Source organism: Conger conger, chromosome 12, assembly GCF_963514075.1.
Source record: "Conger conger chromosome 12, fConCon1.1, whole genome shotgun sequence".
NCBI lineage: Eukaryota > Metazoa > Chordata > Actinopteri > Anguilliformes > Congridae > Conger > Conger conger.
Genome location: NC_083771.1, coordinates 17,520,545 through 17,538,332, shown reverse-complemented (window position 1 = coordinate 17,538,332; position 17,788 = coordinate 17,520,545). Strand labels below are relative to the sequence as shown.

The 17,788-nt window shown below is 43.7% G+C and overlaps 3 protein-coding genes across 6 annotated transcripts in view; 1 reads left to right on the top strand and 2 right to left on the bottom strand.

The window, feature by feature from the left end:
* Nucleotides 1-4,857: 4,857 nt before the first annotated feature.
* Nucleotides 4,858-8,191, top strand: LOC133141675 (isotocin-neurophysin IT 2-like). 2 transcript variants are annotated; one of them, XM_061262273.1, is made up of 4 exons: nucleotides 4,858-5,013; nucleotides 5,939-6,063; nucleotides 7,068-7,272; nucleotides 7,866-8,191. In XM_061262273.1, exons 2-4 carry the CDS (start codon nucleotides 5,944-5,946, stop codon nucleotides 8,018-8,020), a joined length of 480 nt encoding a protein of 159 aa, XP_061118257.1. In that variant the 5' UTR covers nucleotides 4,858-5,013; nucleotides 5,939-5,943; the 3' UTR covers nucleotides 8,021-8,191. The 2 variants fall into 2 exon arrangements, with proteins under 2 accessions (XP_061118257.1, XP_061118258.1); XM_061262274.1 differs by having other exon boundaries at nucleotides 4,884-5,013; nucleotides 5,942-6,063.
* A 1,265-nt stretch (nucleotides 8,192-9,456) lies between these two features.
* Nucleotides 9,457-14,892, bottom strand: thnsl2 (threonine synthase-like 2). 3 transcript variants are annotated; one of them, XM_061262270.1, is made up of 8 exons: nucleotides 14,452-14,892; nucleotides 14,043-14,237; nucleotides 12,839-12,991; nucleotides 12,380-12,616; nucleotides 11,321-11,469; nucleotides 10,718-10,843; nucleotides 10,321-10,475; nucleotides 9,457-9,932 (listed from the first exon to the last, which is right to left on the bottom strand). In XM_061262270.1, exons 1-8 carry the CDS (start codon nucleotides 14,672-14,674, stop codon nucleotides 9,713-9,715), a joined length of 1,458 nt encoding a protein of 485 aa, XP_061118254.1. In that variant the 5' UTR covers nucleotides 14,675-14,892; the 3' UTR covers nucleotides 9,457-9,712. The 3 variants fall into 3 exon arrangements, with proteins under 3 accessions (XP_061118254.1, XP_061118256.1, XP_061118255.1); XM_061262272.1 differs by having other exon boundaries at nucleotides 12,380-12,566; nucleotides 12,840-12,991; XM_061262271.1 differs by lacking the exon at nucleotides 10,321-10,475.
* A 2,445-nt stretch (nucleotides 14,893-17,337) lies between these two features.
* Nucleotides 17,338-17,788, bottom strand: part of LOC133141672 (histone-lysine N-methyltransferase SMYD1-like) — a 14,271-nt gene continuing 13,820 nt past the window's right edge. Inside the window, exon 10 of the mRNA XM_061262269.1 lies at nucleotides 17,338-17,788. This exon is cut by the window's right edge and continues 457 nt beyond it. The gene's annotated coding sequence lies outside the window, so the exon portion shown is untranslated.

Sequence of the window (17,788 nt, the reverse complement as noted above, 5' to 3'; positions counted from 1 at the left end):
GCAGAGTGGCAGACCTCAGTGATGGATTCATGCTCTCAAGTGAAAACCGGGAAGCTTCCTTCAAGCAATATTTTCATTTTATTGTTCATAGTCTTTATGCAGGAGACGCCTGTTGTCCATTCAAACTTTTCTCTGTTAAATTAAAACAGAATCTTTTAGATCGGTGATGCCCGCTGGGAATTGTTCAAGTAGCCTATGTTAACATGTATGACACGTTTATTAAAGATATTGTAATAAACACTAAAAATCTACACACCTTGGACGATTTTTGCCCATTTTTTACATTAGAATAATTCGAAAAAAAGACACATTCCAAGTATACCAAAACTGACATATCGAGTGAGACTCATGCCTGACTACGTATTTAAATGTATGTATATATCATGAAAATATCGGAAATATATTTTAATGAAGTAATTTATTAATTCTTTACTATACATATTTTTTTGTTTGTTTTAAGGGGCCAAGTGCTGGACGTTCTCGTGAAGTAGGGAAATGGCTTCCTCTCCTGGAAAAATTGTGCAAGACACGCTGCACGTCCCAGTCCAAATCACTTTGGAACAGAGAAAACATGATTAGCTGAACTGCAGAAGAACTCATCCTGTTCATTTCCCACAGTTCTGTTTTCTCCCACGAAACTGCATAAGGGCCCAACATCAAAAAGAGATACCATATCAAGGTATAGACGGCTTAACTAAGACACGTTTTCTTATCATGCTTTATATTTTATTTGTCATTTTGGAAAGCTAAATCATCTGCTATGCCCCTTAACATGCCATGTGTATCTAATACCTTTGGCACACACACACACACACACACACACACACACACACACACTCAGACACTCATTTCCGTCAGCACTGTGGAATTAATTGCTAATGAGGAAAGCACTAATTAGGCATTTATCATTGCAACAGCGAAGATCCTGCAAAAGATGTGTTAATGTGCATTATAAAATCATTAACTTACTGACCTGGTCAGGATTGATAAATTCATAATGCATAATAAATGCTGTTATAATGATATACAGCAGGTCAGAATGCCGAAGCAAAGATGGGCAACATGCAGGAATAACATCAGAAAAACACTAGAACAGCATGGAAATGCCAGTGTAGACAACGGATCTTGATGCATTCACCATGCTCACGAAAAACAAAACCCCACAGGATTGCTCAGTGAAAATATGACTATTGTGATTGTTCTTAAATCTAATGACTGCTGTATGATAACATCCTTTGAGGTTCATTTCTATTTTTGTTTTATTTCAGAGAAAGCCAATTTATTTACTTTTTAATTATTTTATTTTAAGGTTTAAGGGAAATTACTAGTGTTCGTGTGCTAGAGCAAGTAAAGCTTGAAAACTGAAAACCGGACAAAAAAAAGCTGTTTATTTATTTATTGTTTTGATAAACACACCACTTTATTAAGTAAACCTGTACACTAGCTTATTACTGCAACTATGTGCATAAAATGCCGACCATGCCGACATGGTCAAGAGGTTCAGCAGCTTTTCAAATCAAATGTGATAAAGAATGTGATCTAAGTGACTTTGACCGTGGAATGACTGTTGGTGCCAGACAGGGTGGTTTGAGTATCTAAGAAACTTCTGATCGAACAACAGTCACTGGAGTTTGCAGAGAATGGTACAAAAAACAAAAAACATCGAGTGAGCAGCAGTTCTGTGGGCAGAATACCTTGTTAATGAGAGAGGTCAGAGGCGAAGGGCCAGACAGGTCAAAGCAGACAGGAAGGTGACAGTAACACAAATAACCACACATTACAACAGTGGTATGCAGAAGAGCGTCACTGAACACACAACGCATCAAACCTCTAAGTGGATAGGCTACAGCAGCAGAAGTAAAAAAAATGTCTAATAAACACCTAATAAAGTGCTCACTGAGTGTATAAGGAAGTAGAAACCAGGTAAAGCACGGATCGATGATATATAATATTTTTAGCGTCCCCTTGCCTTTGCGGATGTTTTCCTGTCGTCTTTTTGCACTGCAGTGACAGTGTTTCCAGCCTGCCATCGGTCACCGTGGATCAGGACAATTGTTTACTTGTGCTCAGCCTCTAGAGGCGGATGACTCAAGGTGGATCTCCGGAGAGTCCCTGACATTCTGCCTCTGGAGAGAGGATGACATTCAGCCTCGGCACAAACACCAGTAAACAACAACATTCAGGAATACAGTGTAGAGCGTAGACCTGGCTCAAATACGTCATCGGTTTGGATTCAAATACTTTTCCACGCTTTACTGAGCTTGTCTGATGTATTGGAACCTAGCTACGGACAACACATCTTGTGTTATTTCCAACACGGTCTGTGTTAAAAAGTCTCCCTTTGTAGCACATACTTTTGTAGTAACTTTGACACAAAATGTGTTGAATGGAACACAAAAGCAGTATAAAAAAAAGCATTATTTTTGAGAATGGGCATAGACACCAACATTGCAAAATCTTTATTGGTATGGTGGTGCAATGGATATTCTTGCTGCAAGAAGGTCCTGGGTTGGAATCCTGACCAGGGCCTTCAGTTTAACCTTCAGAGCTCAGCTTGCATGTTTTCCCTTGTGCCTATGTGGGTTTCCTCCAGGTACCCCGCTTTCCTCCCACAGTCCAAATTCATGCTTCTTAGGCTACTGGGGGAGAGAGGATTACCTGTTAAATGAGCATGTGTGCTCAGTCAACCTAGCCTGTATAAATAACGGTTCAGTTAGAAGCAACAGAAAGCTCCTATAAGACCCTGAGTATGTATGGCCAGTGCAATTTATTGGGAAAGAAGGGGTCGGGGCAAAGGGGGGGTGGTCTGTAAAGGGGGGTCAGCCCTCACTGACCCAGGGACACGACTCAGTTAGCGAAATGCCTGCATGTTTAATTCAACCGTCATGAGCGTGATTAGACCGTAATGAGCGATAAATTATGAACAAGCTGTCTCAGTGCGGCGGGGGCTCGGTCAGCGCTGCCGGTTCGGCCCCTGAGGGTGAATGTGTCGCTCTGCTCATCTGAACTATCGCTGTTACATTACATTACGTTAATGGCATTTGGCAGACGCTCTTATCCAGATCGACGTACAGTTGATTAGACTAGGCAGGAGACAATCCTCCCCTGGAGCAATGCAGGGTTAAGGGCCTTGCTCAAGGGCCCAACGGCTGTGTGGATCTTATTGTGGCTACACCGGGGATCGAACCGCCGACCTTGCAGGTCCCTGTCATGTACCTTAACCACTAGGCTACAGGCCACCCACAGGCCGCTGTGTGCTGCTAGCATCTTCATCTCCCAACATCCATACAAATAGGCTGCTCTATTGATTAATATGAAATGGAAAGTACATGGCTGAGATGTAATACAAGCTTATCCCATGACATTAGTTATGTGAACTATATGTGTAATTTGTTTCTGTGGAAAATACATCCCAAACTCCATCCATCCATCCATTATCTTAACCCGCTTATCCTGAACAGGGTCGCAGGGGGGCTGGAGCCTATCCCAGCATACATTGGGCGAAAGGCAGGAATACACCCTGGACAGGTCGCCAGTCCATCGCAGGGCACACACACCATTCACTCACACACTCATACCTATGGGCAATTTAGACTCTCCAATCAGCCTAACCTGCATGTCTTTGGACTGTGGGAGGAAACCGGAGTACCCGGAGGAAACCCACGCAGACACGGGGAGAACATGCAAACTCCGCACAGAGAGGCCCCGGCCGACGGGGATTCGAACCCAGGACCTCCTTGCTGTGAGGCGGCAGTGCTACCCACTGCACCATCCGTGCCGCCCCATCCCAAACTCAAGCTTTGGAAAAAAGTAAGAGACTGGCCCAAGAAGAAGGGGTTACTCCACCAAATATTGATTGTTGAGCCCTTCCTAAGTGAAGACACTGTTGTTTTTATTATTTATTTATAGGTATGAACTTGTTTAGCTTGCATTACTCAATGTACAACAACACTGTGTATGAGATGAACACCACTATATGTCATTTTCTGCATTAAAATATTTTGAATGACAATATTTTGGTTGGGAATGAAATTTGTGGTCAATAGTTGATGAAACATATGAATGGTTAGATTTTACACAGCCACATTCCCATAAACTGTGAAACTGAAAATTTGATGTGACCTCTTCATTTTTTTCCATAGCTGTATTTTGGACACCCACTTTGCACTGTCTTTGTTCATTATCTATTTTATAAAGCTTGCATTTAACATATAAACCAAGCATATTCTTGGATTTTGAACTTTTAAATTCAAACTGGACATCACGTCACATCAGAAACAGAGTAGTATTGCAAACTATAATATGCCGAGAGGCAGAATTGACCTGCAGTAACTTCAGCCATACAATCCAACCTCTACATATTTATTTATGCATTTATTTATCGAGAAATATTGAAGAGAAATGCACTCAATTTGATATATTAAATAAAACTGAGAGATGATCCTACATAAAGTAAAATGAATGAGGTTCAGTCCGCATTACCATGAAAAAAAAAATATATATATATATATATATTACAAGAATACATAAATATGTATATTTTTTTCATGGTAGTGCGGTGCTTTGCCTCATTCATTTATTTATCAAACAATCTTTTGACTTGCTGCAACATTTTACATACAACAGGGTTAGATGAACACCACTATATGCTCAACTAAACGGGCAAGAATACAATAAAATATATGTAATAGACACAAGAAAAAGCATTATCATATGTAAATAACTTTTCTGGAGTCTTGTGATATGTGCAGTCACGATTGCGGCTCTGTCTCTAATGCCTCTCCCCCCAGACCTCAGAGCAGTGTGGCAGAATGTCACTGTCCCCTTCTGCAGCCTCATTAGGGATTCTGATTATTACCACGGCCATTAAAGTTCACTCATTAACCTTAAGTGGCAGAATCAGACCAATGTCACTGTCTCGGCCAGCGGGTGGTACTATATAAGAGGGGACCCCTGAGCCAGAACCCAAAAAATCCTGTCTTTCATCCGTTTGCATCGAGACCCAAAAACACAGTAAGTCTGACTTTTCTCTCTCTCTCTCTCTCTCTCTCTCTCTTTCTCTCCTTGTAGCATTTAGCTGTTGCTTTTGCACTTTAAAATAAGTCTTTTCTAGTCTTGTAATGAGATTTGAAATCTAATTTTTTTCTCTGTAGTAGAAAGTGTTTGCTTGTATAAATGTGCGATTATTGCTTATATATTTTGGGGGATTTGTGGTATTGCCGCATGGGCTGTCCGTAAATTGATGAAGCTTTTCTCTGAAATCATACAAAACATGTAACTGTTATTTCTTAGACTATAATAGATTCACTCAGTGAGCACTTTATTAGGTAGTTATTAGGCTTATCTTTTAGACTTATTGGTCTTCTGCTGCTGTAGCCTATGCACTTGGAGGTTTGATGTGTTGTGTGCACAGAGATGCTCTTCTGCATACCACTGTTGTGACTGCTTATTTGTGTTACTGTCACCTTCCTGTCAGCTTTGACCAGTCTGGCCCTTCTCCTCAGAAGTCTCTCATTAACAAGGCGTTGCTGCCCACAGAACTGCTGTTCACTGGATGTTTTTTGTTCTTCGCACCTTTCTCTGCAAACTCTAGAGACTGCGCGAAAATCACAGGAGATCAGTAGTTTCTTAGATACTCAAACCACCCTGGCTGGCACCAACAATCATCCCACGGTCAAAGTCACTTAGATCGCATTTCTTCCCCATTCGGACATTTGGTCTGAAAAAAAACAGCTGAACCTCTTGACCATAGCTGCATGCTTCTATGAATTTACTTGATTAAATATTAGCATTAACATGTGTATATTCTTAGTAATTTTGGTAATTAATCTATTGTCAGGGCATTGCGTTAAGCTTTGAATGACAAATACTCTGAAATCCTGTGTTCTTTCTCCCTGCTATTCCTCTGTCATCCTGTCGGTTCCTCTTTCTTTCCCAGCAGTCATGTCAGGAGCCGCTGTGTCCGTGTGTCTGCTGAGCCTGCTGTCCGTCTGCTCAGCCTGCTACATCTCCAACTGCCCCATCGGGGGCAAGAGGTCCCTGGAGGAATACGCCTCACACAAGGTGCAGTCCAGGGCAGCAGGGAGGTTTTTACAGGGGAGGATTGTTGGACAAGAGACTTGATGTTTTTGCAGATTTCATGCGGTCCGGCAGTCAGCTGGTTGTCAGTTAACCTGTGCAGCAGAGTTTCCCAGAACCAGACATTTCGCCTTTTAGAAAATAATTCCAGCTTTGCTAGAGAGCCATTACAGTTTAGTCTTAGGTAATACTGTAAGACTCAATGTCTTGTCTTGAAAGTGTTAGATTAAGTAAGCAGTCAGTTTTATTTTGAGCATGAGGTAAGAAGACTAAATAATACATTTTCCAGTTTTGTGTTCTACAGTGAGTATCTACACTGAGTGTAGTCAGTGTGTGTGTGTGTATGTAAATGTGAGTACACACACATTCTAAACTCCACCAGGTGCAGTTCTGCTGCACCAGTGTGTTTTCACTCCGGGCACCGTTTGAGAAATGATGACAAAGGAAGTTGCAGAACAAGGCTGCTGAAAAGCTCCAACCTAGCGCACAGTTCAGAGCGCAGAGCTCAAATTCAACTAAGAAGCTGATCCCATAGAACCTATTTTTAGAAATGATTTCCTGAATGGACTGAATTGAAAAACAGGGCGGGGGGAATATTACATTACTTCTTCATGGAACTCTCTCTCTCTCTCACCCCCCTTACTATCACTCACCCTGTCTCCCTCCCTCTGGCCCCTGCCCACACTCATTCATTCTCCCTCTCTCCTCACCCCTCTGTCTCTCCTCCCTCTCCCTCCCTCTCCTCACCCCTCTGTGTCCCTCTCCCCCCTCTCCTCCCTCTCTCCTCCCTCCCCCTCCCTCTCCTCACCCCTCTGTCCCTCTGTCCCTCTTTCCCCCTCTCTCCTCCCTCTCCCCCCGTCTCCTCGCCCCTCTGTCCCTCTCTCCCCTCTCTCCTCCCTCTCCCTCCCCCTCTCTCTCCCCCCCTCTTCCTCCCTCTCTCCTCCCTCTCCCTCCCTCTCTCCTCGCCCCCGTCTCTCTCCGGGCCCTAGTGCATGTCCTGCGGCCCCGGGGACAAAGGCCGCTGCTTCGGCCCCAGTATCTGCTGCGGCGAGCGGCTGGGCTGCTTCGTGGGCTCCCCGGAGACGGCGCGCTGCCTGGAGGAGAACTACCTGCCGTCCCCCTGCGAGGCTGGAGGGAAAGCCTGCGGGTCTGAGGAGGGGCGCTGCGCCGCACCGGGGGTGTGCTGCGACTCAGGTCAGACCCCCGAAATCCACACATCACTGATCATCAGGCTCATAACCTACACATCACTTATCATCAGGCTCATAACCTACACATCAATTATCATCAGGCTCATAACCTACACATCACTGATCATCAGGCTCATAACCTACACATCACTTATCATCAGGCTCATAACCTACACATCATTTATCATGCTCATAACCTGCCACATTCATAACCTACAGTACGATGAGGCAACATTCAATTATGCTCATAGCCTACATTACTATGAGACTAGCCTCAGTTGTGCTCATAACCTACAGTACTATAAGGCTAGCCTCTATACTATGAGATCAACGTCACTAATCAGGCTGCAGTATGAGGCTAGTTTCACTTATCAGGGTCTTAGACTGCAGTAATGTAGACTCACCGTGTTCCGAACATCAAGTTAGCTCACAATGTTTTGAACGGCGCAATCTTCATGACGAAGAAAGAAGACCTTATTTCCAGATCAACCATGTGTAAATAGGTCTCCAACTGGAGGCAATGCTAAAAGCCAGCACAACACTACTTTTTTTCTGGGTCTCATTTGTCTAAATGCCAATGTCCTCCCCATTCCTTAGAGGGCTGCAGCCTCGACCAATCATGCGTAGCCGGGGACGGTGAAGACGGCCAGGCCGGCCAATCAGAAAGCAGCAACCCCGGCCTGGGAGCAGAGTTCCTGGTGAGGCTCCTGCACCTGGCTGGCCACGCCCCTCCACATCGGCTCCACCAATGAGTTTCCAGGGACGTACAATCAATCAGCGACATAAATAAAATATACCCCTGTATAATGTCTACATTGCAAATGGATGTAAATCTGTGTATAAAACATTCCAATGATCGCGGCATATATTGTAAATTACAGGAGGTGGGGAAAGACCTCTAATTAATAAAGACCTGATAATGACTCTGTGTTCTGGCTGTGTTCACTGTGCTGGGCCAAATGTGAGCTGATCCTTTCCAGAAAAATCTGAAAATACACTTGGATGTGATAATATGAAGTAAATCTCTCTCAGAACTATGGCAACAGTAAGATGTGACTTGAGATGTGCAATCTGTACAGTTAGCACAAAGTTAACACCTTAAGCACATAGGCAATTAACACTCTATTCCTACAGAAGTGCTGCATTTCAAAAACTCCAAGAATAGGCCATGTAGACCTACAGCACATGCTGACACACACAATTACAGTTTCCCTCTCCCCCCAGACAGCACACACACACACACACAACTTTCTCTCCCCCATCACATAAAGTACAAGCACACACAAAAGCACACACACAGGAGAAAGAAGAAATGTTCCTTTGTGTGTGTGTGTGTGTGTGTGTGTGTGTGCATGTCCACATGTCTACATGGGCGCAACAAACAGTGAGCAAGTAAGCCAAGTAAGTCACCTGACCTGGAAATGGCCTCAGAGAAGCAAGAGGACATTGCTGAGTCATGATGAACTATGGCATCATCGCCCCATGGCCACGGTTGCCAGGCGATAGCTCAGACTAAGACAGGGGGCATCACACTATTCAGTAAAACGCCCTTATCAGCACAGAGAGCCGTAAACAGAGATAGGACAGCCAGGGCACTGGGTCCTGGGAGGGACGAACTGCCAATCAATCAATTCTGGATAAGCCCATGCAGGTTCTTCATTGGTTAATGAATTGGCTACTTTATCTTATTGGTTGAGAACCCCCAAATGCCCTTAAACCAGTCACTGTATGCCAGCTCACAGTCTGAAACATTTTCAAATATGTAAAACATTGCACATAAAAACTGAAATATACTTTACATATTTTAAATAATTAAATAGCCAAATAATTTTGCCTATTTAAAAGAAACAGCCAAAAAGTGAATTATCTCTTTAAATGTTCAAATTATTTTCTGAATTGTATGACTAAATTTTAATTAGGATTATATTGCTTTCACTCATTAAGTACATACAGTAAGAAGGCTGGGCAACTCCACCCTTAAAAGACAGAAACATTCCAACATCCAGACAGCCCCTGAAAACATGCCAAGAGACAAAAAAGTGTTCTGTACATCCTTAAAATCACCTTACACTGGGGAAAACACCAAATGTGGAGCCTTCTTTTCTGTGGGGTACATATGAAAGCCAGAGCATGCCTAACCGACAAATGTAAAACTACTCAAATGTAATTCATAATAAATGAAAAGAGATTTGTTTGATATTAACTTATATTTTGGTTTAATATTAGCAGACCCTAAGAAAATCACAACATTGATTGTGGGAGTGCTTCTGTTTGTATTGGTTGTTGAATTTCACCATTTACTGGGGAGAAAGATTGCACTGTATCCCTGGTTCAGATTCCTCTGGTGAGTAAAACAACACCCCACAATCTACGATTTCTCAATAGATTGCTTACACTGGTGAGTAATACAACACGCCACAATCTATGATTGCTCAATAGATTGCCTACACTGGTGAGTAAAACAACGCCCCACGCTGTCGGACGGAGGTAATAGACACAATGCGTTCTCTCAGCGGCCGTTCCCAGTCTTCGCCCCACTCCAGGTACTGGAAGCGTGTCGGCAGTTTCTCCAAGGCCCGCACCTCCTCCGGCAGATCCACAGTCAGCCCCGCCTTCTGCACCGCATCCTGGAACTTGGCAGGTGACGCGGTTGCTATGCAACACCTGGGACAGGAATAGTTACCATCATTCAGCACCGGTGTAGGATTCTGACAGAGAAGGTAGAATAGAATTATGAGGTAAGGGTGGACAGTGTGTTTGCGTGTGCTTGTAATTATGCGAGTGCGTGCATGTATATATAGTTTTTGTGTGTGTGTGTGTGTGTGTGTGTGTATGTATAGTGTTTGTGTATTGTGTATGTATGTATAGTGTGTATGCGCACGTGTGTGTGCATGTATAGTGTTTGTGTATAGTGTATGTATAGTGTGTGTGTAAAGTGTATGTATTGTGTGTGACTGTATGTATGCGAAGTGTGTGTATAGTGTTTGTGTTTATGTGTGTGTGTATGTATTGTGTGTGTGTGTGTGTGTGTGTGTTCATGCGTGTGTGTGACCTGTTCTCTCCAGGGCTGAGGGGAGTGTGGTAATGGTGCCAGACAGCCACAGCAGTGTGGGGACACAGCAGGTAGTGATTCTCCTCCCAGCACCGCCTCATGGTCCCCACAATCCCCTCATCTGTCACAGAGCCAGCACACATCACCGAGGACACCTGGGGAGAGGGGTGGGGGAGAGAGAGAGAGAGAGAGAGAGAGTGTGAAAGCGTGTGAGTGAGAGTGAAAGAGAGAGTGTGAGTGAGTGAGAGAGAGTGTGTGAGAGAGAGAGAGAGAGAGAGAGAGAGAGAGAGAGAGAGAGAGAGAGAGTGAGAGTGAGAGTGTGAGTGTGAGTGTGAGTAAGAGTGTGAGTGTGAGTGTGAGTGTGAGTGTGAGTGTGAGTGTGAGAGAGCGCTCAGACCTTGCGGTGGAGCGCGTCGGGCAGGGTGATCTTGTGGGACCGCTGAAACTCCTCCATCAGCCCCTTCACCTGCAGTCCGTCCCTCCCTGATAACAGCCAGAACACCCGCTCCATGTTGTAGGGGTCCTACAGAGTCACACTGCCGGTTAATGTACACACACACATATATATACACTCACGCACACGCACACACACACTCACACACACACACACACACACACACACACACACACACACACACACACATACATACATATACATACACACAGATATACTCAGTGGTCACTTTATTAGGTAGACAGCAAATATTTAATTTAATGCAATAATATTTAATGCAATATTGTTAATGCAAATACTTAATCAGCCAATCATGTGACAGCAACAGTGGTATGCTGAAGAGCATCTCTGAACACACAATGCATCAAGTGGATAGGCTACAGAAGCAGAAGACTTAAGTCTAAAAAATATGTCTAATAAATACCTAATTAAAGTTCTCACTTAGTGTATAATCATACTCTCACACACACACACACACATATATATACATACTCACACACTCTCTCACACGTACACACAGACACACCCTGACATTCCACAGCACACCTGAATGTCGATGGCAGAGGCCAGAGTCTGCTTGACTTGGGTTGCCATGGAGAAGTCACCGCTCTGCACCGCCCGATGCACGATGTCATTGGCATTCACCATGGCAACGAGTCGCAGAGGCACGCCCATCTCCTTCATAATACAGCCAGCTGAAACATGGGCAAAAACATCGGGATTATGTCAAAGAAAAGAAGCATGTAACACAGGGAGGGAAACTGCACTCCTGTTGTTGGGCAATTTGAGAGATTCCAGAGTCCTGTTTCACAAAGTACGATTACTGAGTTAGCTGGATAAGCTGGATAACTTCTACCCACATAACACAGATCTTCTGCCCACCACTTCTGTGGTTGGCAATTCACAAGTGCAGGTTAATGGCATAGTGCTACAACTATAAACATTCAGCCGTTTGAGTGAAAATAAACAGATGGCGCAAGAGACAGAGATTCCCTTCTATTTGTAATTGTTGTACTTTTGTGGTTTCCTTTAATGTAACGCTTTGGCAACATTAAGTGTATGTTCCCAGTAAAGCATATTAAATCGAAGTGAAGTGGAGAGAGGGTGAGAGAGAAAGACAGAGAGGAGGGGTTCATTCCAGTCACTTATTTTTCTCATCTCTTTTGTTTCTCACTCTTTTATCTACTCCCAGCTCCATCCATCGGGAGAGGCTAGGGAAAGTGGCAAGAAAAGGGAATTTGAGAAAATGTGAATAAGGCAAATGGAAAGCCACGTCAGCTGCTGATGTTGCAGATGTGGAGAGGTGGATCGACAGGTCGATTATTTATACGTCAGGCTTTCCGGAAAAATACTTCTGCACAGGATGCGCTGATGTTTTCTTGCTCAAAGTAAAAGATTGGACGTTCCTAAATTCTAATAACTCCTAGATGGAACATTTAATGGGTTAAAATGTCCTTGAAGATGGCGGACGTCGATGGGGTCCAGGTCAGGAGCAAGTAAAAGAGGAGAGAAACAGCCGATGAATGAGCCTGAGAAGAAAGAAAGACATTGAAGAAAAACAGATTTATATAATGGGGGGGGGGGGGGGGGGGGTGGTGACATTACCTGTGATGTTCCCGGCCCCACCCGTGGGCACTACCACCTCCAGGCGGGGCAGAGCGCCCCCTGGTGTCCGCTCCAGCCCGCTCAGCTGCAGGTAGGCGTACAGGAAGTGGGCCAGCTGGACCAGGATGCGGCACCAGTTGACGGAGTTGAGGCTCATCAGCCCGTGCTCCTTCACCAGCTCCCGGTCCGCAAAGAGGCAACGCAGAGGCACGTCGATGTCATCAGAGCTGCCGTCCGCTGGGGAGAAAAACGCCGCCATACATCATCTATGGGCAAGAGTGGATTGATGAGCAAAAGAACGTCTGTGGTCAGGACTGCATTACTGGTGTCTAAAGAGCTCAAAGTATTTCTGTTCTGATCTGTATGGAAATGCCTGTTGGAGATATGTGACACAATATTTCCCAAATAAGGCCCGTAATATACTTTCAGTTATTTAATATTTTCATAACCGTCTCTGACCTGCGAACACGTGGATGTTGTCCTCCAGGCTGGTGGTCATGTGCTTCTCCTGCACGGCGGTGATTCGTCCACGAGGGAACACCACCACCACGTCCACGCCCCTCAGACCCCGCGCCCCACGGATGGCCGAGCCGCCCGTGTCCCCCGACGTCCCTGCAGTGGAGAGCCCAACCGTCAGGGAAACTAAACCTCCTCTGAACTAAACCTCCACTTAACTAAACCCCCTCTAAACTAAACCTCCTCTAAACTAAACCTCCGCTTAACTAAACCCCCTCTAAACTAAACCTCCTCTAAACTAAACCTCCGCTTAACTAAACCTCCTCTAAACTAAACCTCTGCTTAACTAAACCCCCTCTAAACCCCCACTAAATCCCCTCTAAACTAAACCTCCTCTAAACCCCCACCAAACTAAACCTTCTCTAAACTCTAAGGTAAATGACTGGGACCCAGAAGGTTGGTGATTCAAGCCCCTGTGTAGGCATGATAAAATCTGCACAGCTGCTGGGCCCTTGAGCAAGGCCCTTAACCCCACACTGTTCCAGGGGGCATTGTCCCCTGCTTAGTCTTATCAACTGTAAGTCCGCTTTGGATAAAAGTGTCAGCTAAATTATTATTATTAAAAGGAAGGACGATTCATAATCCACAGCCGGACATGTGGGCACTGCATAACACAAAAAACACCACCAAACCTTCTAAATGTTCCTTGGCGTGGAAGTGACCAAATTGAAATTACGCTATCATTTTTTTAAAGCACTTGCTCCATCAGAACAGAGTACTATGCACACACTGTTCAAATTTATAGTGCAGTGGTCCTCACTCCTGGTCCTGGAGAGCCGCAGGGTGTGCTAGTTTTTGTTTTCGTCGTAACATCACCAACGAATTCAGACCCCAAGAAACCAGGAGAGATGAGGCAACTGTGTAATTACCTCAATTAAGTGCTAAGTAACAACAAATGCACACCCTGCAGCTCTCCAGGACCAGGAGTGAGGACCACTGGTCTAGTTGATAAAATATGCGCTACAGCAAAGCAGATCAACAATGTAGTGTATTTTAATTATTATTGCTTTGCCTTTATCTGTACCTATATATACTTGACTGGGATACGTTACATTACATTTATTTGAATAAAAGTTATCACGTCATTATCAATAATCTTGTGTAGAGGAGAAATTAGCCATCCAGACGGACGCGAGAAGACCCTCACCCACGAGGACGGTGGCACGCCTGCTCTCGCGCTGCAGGAAGTAGTCCAGCAGGCGGGTGGTGCAGGTCATGGCCAGGTCTTTAAACGCCAGCGTCTCTCCGTGGAAGAGCTCCAGGACGGAAAGACCGCCGCCCAGCCGTGCCAGACGCACCGCCCCGGGGACCGAGAACTGAGAGAGGGCACCCGACAGCACGGCTAAAGACAGACACAGACACGGGGAAAGAAACAAACACTTCAAACAAAAAAGGTTCATGTGTGTTGAGATCATTTCGGCTATTTAAGCCAGTAAAATTATGTTAAAATGTTTTCAACAGCTTTCAGTCAGCATCGTTATATTATTAAATGCATTTGAGTGATCTAGGGAATAGTAGAATAGTAGACAGTCCGAGTGGAGCTGAAAGTTTTTTACCGTCCAGATCATGGCGAGGAATGAGATCGTCCGGAATGAAAAGAGCACAAACTTCATGGACCAGCCGAGGGTAGGATAGCGACGTCCAGGACCTCAAAGTGTCAGGAGTGATAGTGGGCAAGGTCTCCGGCATGAACATCCCCCCGTCCGGGGCATAGCCCGAAAACAGTACCTCCCGAAACCCCCATCCCTGCACTTCTCCTCGCGTGCTACAGTAGCGCATAACTTACCCGAACTTCTGACAGTACAAACGGCAGTCAACAACGAACTTTACTCACACATGCACGCGACGCGCGCACACAAATTCGGTTTGACACGGCGCATGATTACTTGTGACTAATATGCCCTATGCACAGTCTGCTTACTATAGCTTGACAACATGCTATATAACAACTAAGCTAGGACTAGGACTGGAGGCAGTTGGTTCATTGGATTTATATGGGAGCTGCTCAATAGCGCATGAAGGGGCTTTGTTGGCACCTGAGCATGCGCACTGGGTACCTAAATGTGAAGGGACGAATAGGAATGAAAAACTATTATATCTTGGCTAAGAAAACGGAGTCGGAGAGTAATGAGTTCAATGTGAAGACAGTTTTTTATTGAAAAGTACTGTCCAAAATAGTACAATTTCGCAATCTTATAAACAATAGTTCTGAATTGACTTCAACGGGGAATTCAATTGCCTTTTGGTACCAGAGCTGTGCGCCAGAGGCTCCGTAAACTGCAATACCACCGGTAACCACTGGGGTTCGAAAACTTCAGGGGATGTCAATCCCTGGTCCCCTGGGTCCTGCTGAGTGAGTGTAGTTCACGCGTTCATAAGGGAACGTGGTAGTGAATTAATATCGTATCGCCATCTGCTGGTAGTATAGAAATATAAACTACAGTACGAGCGTTGTGCTTAAATCTGTGATCTCCATTTCTATTATTGCCATAGGTTTAGCACTAGCTACTCCTAAGAAGGTTTTACATGTATTATATGTTCATACATACCTGATCCATAATATGTATTATATATTCAGACATAGGCCTACATAATTCATAATATGTATTATAATACATAACAATATGTATTATGATCTATGCCTAATCCATAATATGTATTAATATGTCACTCAAAATTAAGGCTGGAATTGGATATACAGAGCCTCATATTGGGCACCAAATTACAAAAATAATAGATACTCAGTGGACACTTTATTAGACTTATTTTTTAGACTTATTGGTCTTCTGTTGCTGTAGCCTATCCACTTAGAGGTTTGACACGTTGTGTGTTCAGAGGTGCTTTTCTGCATACCACTGTATTAGTGCGTGTTAATGTCACCTTCCTGTCAGCTTTGACCAGTCTGGCCCTCTGACCTTTATTATTAACAAGTTTTTCCCTGCAAAACTGCTGCTCACTGGATGTTTTTTGTTTTTCACACCATTCTCGGCAAACTCTCGTGACTGTTGTGCATGAAAATCACAGGAGATCAGCAGTTTCTGAGATATTCAAACCACCCTGTCTGGCACCAAAAATCATCACTTACATCACATATCGTCCCCATTCTGACATTTGGTCTGAAAAACAGCTGGACCTCTTAACCACGTCTGCATGGTTTTATGCATTGAGTTGCTGCCACATGATTGGCTGATTAAATATTTGCATTAACAAGCTGGTGTACAGGTCTACCTAATACAGTGCTCACTGAATGCAAATGTACCGACTTCTATGGGTTGCCTTGGAAGTCAAAGCCAAGATGGGGTGGGAGTATAATACAGTGGGCAAACAGCTGGACTTGTAACCTAAAGGTTACAAGTTTTATTCCCAGGCTGGTTACTGCCAATGTACCCCCTGAGGAAGATGCTTAAACTAAATTATTTTGGATTATGTCCCACTCTATAAACAAATACTACATAAAAATGCAAAAGTTGTGTCACTTTGGTTATGAGTGTCTGCCAAATGCCAGAAATGTAATGGAGTTTCATCACCTAAGATTCTAGTAACTACCTATAGGGCTGAAGCAGGTCTGTGTTGACATGAGGTTGAGTGATGGATTACTTCTGTAGTTAAAACTGAAAATCATTTCAGGTTATCCATTAACAGTCAATTACCGTGACAAAGGTCATCTGTTAAATTCAGTTTAAATTCAGACTTTAAGCTATTACAGTGCCTGTAATATATAAACTCAAATGTATTTGTGTAGTACTTTGAACAGAAATACACTTTAAAAAAGTGTTTTCGTTTTGTAATGAGAGATAAAATCTTTTTTTTAGTTACTGTTTGCTTGACAAATGAAATGTTTTCACCCAATTACAAAATCTTGAAATGATTTAGCAAAGAAGTAATATAAATAAAATTGTTAGACAAAATATAAGGCTAAAATACTTGTTGAGACTTAATTATGTCTGAACACCCAAGCTAAAAAACCTGAAGAAAAAAACATTACAAGAACCATTCTAACAAAAACCAGTAAGCGGGAGCTACCTCCAGTTCTTATATATCGCAATGGCTGAAGGTGTTTCTCGTCTGTCTAGTTAAATATGCATGTCTATGACAGTTTAGTGGACTGTTGGCCAAGGAACAGAGTTCACAAGGAAGCTTAAGTTCACAAGGGAACATAAAGATAAGCAACATGGTCACACACAGGTAATGGGGAAGCAAGAGCCAGAGTGGTTTGGGAGATTATAGCAGAAAATGTCAGAGAAAAGTAGTAGATCATGAGGCATACTGTTCATAAGAGCTTTTGATTCAGCCCATTTCGTTGAAAAAACTACAAATATGTGTGAAAATACAAATATCTGTTTCACTTTGTAACTTGATGACAGCAATTTTTATTAATGCAATTTAAATGACAATAGCCCAATTCTGGTACCTCTCAGATAGGAAAACATAATCAGACCAAGTGAGCCTCATGTACATGTTTATTTCCACGTGTAGGCCCAGCATGTGACCCAGGTGCAGTACGTGAACACAGTGACAAATTCCACAGTGTTGAAGAGTGCCATTTTAACTGTGAAACAGTGAGGATGTTCATTTAATGCAGGGATGCATGTTTGAGTTCCACATCTGGAAACTTTGTCATGTAAATCCAGTGTACATAAATTAGATTTTTTTAAATACAGATTGAAGTGTTCAGACTTGTGTTTGCGTGTGTGTATATATGTGTGTGTCAGTCATGCAAGTGAGTGTGTGTCTGTGTGTGTGTATGTGTGTGTACGTGTGTGTGTGTGTGTGTGTGTATGTGTGGAGGGTGGGGTACTGGACTAAAACACAGTAAATTTGGATAAAATCTCTACACAGTGTCACCTTGTTATCAGTGTGCAGGTGTCAGCTGGGTGTAGGTGTGTGTGTGTG